The sequence below is a fragment of the Sphaeramia orbicularis genome, chromosome 19 (genome assembly GCF_902148855.1).
Source record: "Sphaeramia orbicularis chromosome 19, fSphaOr1.1, whole genome shotgun sequence".
Lineage (NCBI taxonomy): Eukaryota > Metazoa > Chordata > Actinopteri > Kurtiformes > Apogonidae > Sphaeramia > Sphaeramia orbicularis.
The window spans coordinates 39,361,231-39,366,845 of NC_043975.1; the positions used below are offsets into that span (position 1 = coordinate 39,361,231).

Sequence of the window (5,615 nt, forward strand, 5' to 3'; positions counted from 1 at the left end):
GCAGGTGTAAATATGCGATTTGTGCACATGTCATGTATGTCTTCGGAAAGGTCTCAGTGCCGTGATTGTGAATATGTGTGAGAGTGGCGACAGTGGCAAAAGGCGACCGCGTCACTGGTGATTTTGTCCCCATGCGCCCACTGCAGACTCAATAGGCCCTGCGCCGGCTTTACTCGGCTCTGGCCTAAAAATAAATAAATAAATAAAAATAAATAAATAATAATCTGAGCAAGAACAATATAGCCATTTCTATGGAAACCACATATTTGGGCTTATTTGAAAGCTCTCGAGCCCCCCCACATGTCTGTGGGATCAGATGTCACGTATCGTGCACTTACACACACGTGACTGACCCCGAGTGGGCGTGTTCCATTGACTCCCATTCATTCTGAGCAGGTGTAAATATGCGATTTGTGCACATGTCATGTACATCTTCGGAAAGATCTCAGTGCCATGAATGTCAATATGTGTGAGAGTGGCGACAGTGGCAAAAGGCGGCCGCGTCACAGGCGATTTCGTCCCCATGTGCCCACTGCAGACTCAACAGGCCCTGCGCCGGCTTTACTCGGCTCGGGCCTAATTATAGGAATATATTCAATTGTTTTCAAGTTATAGCACTTTGAAATGTGCCCTATTATAAACCAATGGGGATTTCTAAAATTTCAAAAATTCATAAAAAATAAATAAATAAATAAAATATTTCTCAGTTCTTTGAACAAACTTGTAGGCCTTACCCTAAAGATGTTCCACAAGAAATATCAAGTCATCCTGACTGACAGTTTCGGAGAACATTCTTCAATTATTTACATATGACGAACAGACCACAACTGATGCCAATAGTCCGTCAGACCTTCAGGCAGTTGGACAAACAATTTAAAAGGTCTTGTTCGTTAATGTTTTGTGTACGACGCAGTATAAATCAGAGCATAATTCTTTTAGAGAACTGCAACTTTATCTTAACTATCAAAGTTAAAGTCCTGCTCCACCTGACACAATAATCCCTTAGTTTGATAATTCACTGCCACTTCGATTATACTGGAGATAATCCTGCATTCCTCGGTAAAAAGTCAGGAGGCAATAGGGCTGCTCGATTATAGAAAAAAAGTCATCACGATTATTTTAGCAATAATTGAAATCACGATTATTAACGATTATTTGTTAACCTTAAAGTTGTTTTTTTTTCTTGCAAAACAATGTAACATATACTCTTTAAACATAAATAAACTTTTAACCACTAAAACAAAGTATGTTCACTTTTGTACGAAACAAATAAATCTTTGAATGCAAATAAGTATACTGTAAATTCAAGTATGTTTCCTTTTGTAAACAAATAGTGCACTGTAATTAAACTTCTATAGCCTTGCCATAGAACTGTAGCAAAAAAAAAAAAAAAAAAAAAAAAAAAAAAAAAAAAACTCACGTAAAGTGCAAATTATAAATTCAAGTATGTTCAATGTAGTATGAAACATAGTAAATTCAGTGGCGTGCCGTGAGGTTTCAGTTCAGGCCTTCTGTATACATCAGCCATCCAGAATACGGACGTTAGGGTTATACGGGGTAGGGTTAGGTTAACACGGGAGTTGCAGCGTAAAGAGATTCGGAGACTGCAGATTGCATTGCGGACGAAGTTCTAGACGGAGTTGTTTTTATGTTTTAGTTTTTTTTATAAAATTATGATAAAGGTCGCGGTGGTTAAACTTTAGATGGTTAAAAAGGTTTGTTGTTACCGATCGGTGCGGACACAACTACGAAACACTTCTTGCACGTGATGTGTTTTTGCTCTTCTTCGTCTTCTTCATCAAACCCAAAGTGTTCCCATAAAATTGAATTTGACTTGCCTTTTTTCTTTACCAAGCAGTTCTGCTGTGATTCTCCTGCCATTTTTCCAGACCGCTAGGTACAGCTTTCCTCTTGGGGAACACCTGCCGGTTAGCTGGCAGCAGTAGCTTAGAGGGGGGGGGGGGGGGGGCACAGCAGCTCATGGTAGCTTGCGTGCGCGTGAATTAAAACTCAAAATTAATAATCGTTTTTTCTCGATTACACAATTTTTGTAATCGTTGCGTGTAATAATCAAAATCGTAATTGAATTTCGATTAATTGCACAGCCCTAGGAGGCAAGGGTGTAAATTCATGACCGACGGCATTTAGCCAGCCTGAAACGGAACAGGATAACGTGCTGTGAATCCCCAGCATCCTGTAGGTCAACTGTGAAGAAGTCGATTGCATGCACACATCAGACAAACCCACCACAGACTGCAATTCAACCTTTATTATCTTGTTCTTTTTCTACTTTTAAATTAATTTCCTCTCCTTTATGCAACATTTGAAATAAATGAAAACATCCTGAACAGGAGTGATAATAAAGACTGACTTAATTTAAAATTGATACATAAGAAAAAAAAAAAACAGTAAAAACATAACAGGTAATGTCTTTAACGTGTCTGTAAAACACTGTTCCAGCTCAGCTTGGTATGGTAGGATTTGGCATTTTTAACAGAAATGCCTTCAGTTGGTTGCTTTGTCTTAAGAACAAAATATTCTCTTATTGCATTTGACAAAGAAACAAAAAACATACAAACAGGAACAAAATGCTGCTAAAAACACAACTTAAGAGACATAGTGCCAATGTTTTTGAACTTTTAAGCTGTCACAATATCCAGACAGTCAAATGTACAAACACTCACTCACATTTACACACACTCTTCCTTTCTTTCCTAATGCAAGCCGTCAGATTTATTCACTTCCCTGACTGGGGCAGGTAAGTGTTCAAAAGTAAGCACACACACACACACACGCACGCGTACAAACATTTTTCATGAATCTCTCATGGACAAGAAAAGAAAAACATTCAACGTTGTAGCGATAACGCAGACACTCCCGATATCATTATCTTCATCACATCCTCCTCTGTCCAGTCACACTGTCAACACTCCTTTCATGCACACACAGGCAGGCAGGAGGGCACCTTGTACAGCGAGTAAATAATTGATCATAGTTAACATCCTGACAATATATAATAACCAACTTGATTTGTCGAGTATGAAAAAAATACAATAGCGAGGTCAGTGTTTGAAGGGCAAAAAAAGGGAAAAAAAAATTTAAGAAAATAAAACACAAGGACATCTCTGGATTTTCACAAAGTTTCACACATTTCTCTTAAAACAAAACAAAAGCTAAACAACCGACATACATCAACGAGAAGATACAATTTTCGTCAAATATAAGAGCAGTAATGAAAAGGTATGATGCTGCTGCTGCTGACATGGCGGGCGGGTGGCCGCTGGGCATTAGCCAAGGCCACTGCTGTTGTAACATTTAGTCGTCCTGTACGGTCTGTAGTAGTAGTTGTGTTGTAGCTCTGTTTAAAAAATGGAGGGATTGTTTTGTGGAGGATGTGTCAACAACAAACCCAGAGGCGTTTTAGTGCAAGTTTGGCTAATGTTGTTTTTGTTTGATTTTTATTCTTTTTTTTTTACCCTGGGTCCCATGTTGATGGCATAATTCCACCAAGGCAGAGGTGTCAGTACCTACTTCACAACAATCTTTTGTTTTTTTGACTCAGTAGTGTGGCGTTGCTGTCCCAAATTTTCTCCAAACTCCAGATCCTTCCCTGCTCTTAAGATTTTCAATATGAGAACTCAGAAGTATGACAGCCAGGTCTATGAGGGCTCAGTCTGCAAAGTCTGAATTTTGAGATTCGACCATTAAATAGTAATACAAACAGGAAAAAGAAATAAAATAAGGAAAATGGTTGTGGCACACTAAGAACAGCAATAGCTAAACTTGTTGATGTGTACGACTCTGGCTGAGCCTGTCTACAGTGCATGCCTGAGTGATGGGGTCTCTGAATGCAGATGATGGGATTTGGAGTAAAACCACACAGAGCTGTCCACTTGAGAGTCCTACAGAGTTTAATAGGTTTCACCTTGTCCTGTGGTTCAAGTTTCACTGTTGTCTTCATTTTAACGTTGAGCAGGCTCATGTGTTTATGTGGAAATGATGTTGCATGTTATATGTGGCCTGTGTGGAGGATGGTGACCAGTGTACATGTAGCTTAAATTCATGTCACCTCTGTGTTTAAATAAATACAGAGTGTGGCATTTGTTTAATATATAAGTGTAAATGTGTGACACCTCCTCAAATGGAGTCGGCCCCCCCGCCCAGCAGATCCCCCGGCAGCAGCGAGGCGGGGCTGCCCATCTGGTGTCGATCCTCCAGTGCAGGGGAACCCCAGAGGTTACTGCTGTGGTACCCTGCCCCGCTCATCCCTCCCATCCCCCCCCATAGACCCTGCCTCCCTGCTTCCACGCCTCCAGCACCTCCCACTCCTGCACCATTACTACTCCACTGGGCAAAGATCCCAAGGCCGGGCCCCTGGGCGGCAGGCTGGTCTGATGAGCTGCCTGTGCTGTCCAGGCTCTGCCATCCAGAGCTGGAAGGCCCAGCTCCACTGTTTCCTGTTCCTCCAGCTGTGGAAGCTCCTTCTACCCCATCACTTCCTCCTCCCCCTCCCCCTGCCCCATTGCTGCCTCCTGCTCCACCTCTCTCACAGCCCCCTCCATTAGCATTAGTGCCCACTGCAGAGGTAGCTGTAGGGCCAGAGCCTGTAGAGCCAGCTGTAGTTCCTCCACTTCCTGCTCCTCCAGCCTGGGAATGTGCAATGTAGCGAGCCACATCTTCCTCACTCACAAACTCCGCCAAAATGGTAGTGTTACCCAGAACACACCTGGTAGATACAGAAACATCCTGTTAGCAGCTGTGACCTGGTGCTTATTAGAAATCTGTTTACAATCAACACATATCACCCCTCAACAAATAATGAGAGCATTTCCTGGAGTTAGAGTTTATGTGTGAGTGTGCCAAAGAAATCGTAGTTTATCAATTAACAGGTTACAAGCATAAATAATAAACGTGCAGCACACATTTTTTTATGCAGTTACTCAACTTCTCCAATTATAGTCTTTAACGTACAGATTATCATGTCATGTGCTATTTACCTTCATGTTAGTTTAGTGCAGTGGTGACAATGTGAACAGGGGGACAAGGTAAGATCCTGCTCTACTCTTTAACTTAACACTGCGTGGAAAAGGATGCTGGTTTTCCACTATTCCAGTTGAGTATGTCATGCCCTGCTGCAGTAACTTTGGTTTGTTTTGTGCCTATGGAGGGTCAAATTAGACAATAGCAGGCTGTACTGCTTATATGTCCTTGGCAGATGCAAAAATGCTGAAATTACCTGATACGGCAAAGATAAGTAATGTGTATAACATGATAGCATTTCCTTTTGATTAGTAATGTTAAGTTTTCAAATGTTCCAATTTTCCACTTTACAGTAAAGGACTTAAAATATATAATTTTTTTTCTCTATACTTTTACACTATTAGTGTTATATACAGTTCATTTTACACAGTAGAGATGATCAGCAGCAAATTTTTAGAAAAAGATTAATTGTCTGAAGGAGCCCTTTCACTAGTAGACAAAACTTTATGAGGAGTAGTAAGTTTCACAAATAATAAAATAATAACTTGGATGTATATAGCGCTTTTCATGGTACCCAAGGTTGCTTGACAAAGAAAGGAGGAGGGTGACAAGGGTGTGTGTCAAAGGACCTGATG

At 40.9% G+C, this 5,615-nt stretch overlaps 1 protein-coding gene across 1 annotated transcript in view; it reads right to left on the reverse strand.

Annotated features, from left to right (window-relative positions):
• Positions 1-2,254: 2,254 nt before the first annotated feature.
• The window catches only part of LOC115439432 (trinucleotide repeat-containing gene 6B protein), a gene marked incomplete at its 5' end in the record, with an annotated part of 51,839 nt that continues 48,478 nt past the window's right edge, over positions 2,255-5,615 (reverse strand). Inside the window, 1 exon segment of the mRNA XM_075353538.1 lies at positions 2,255-4,726. Coding sequence (XP_075209653.1) covers positions 4,138-4,726 — 589 coding nt within the window.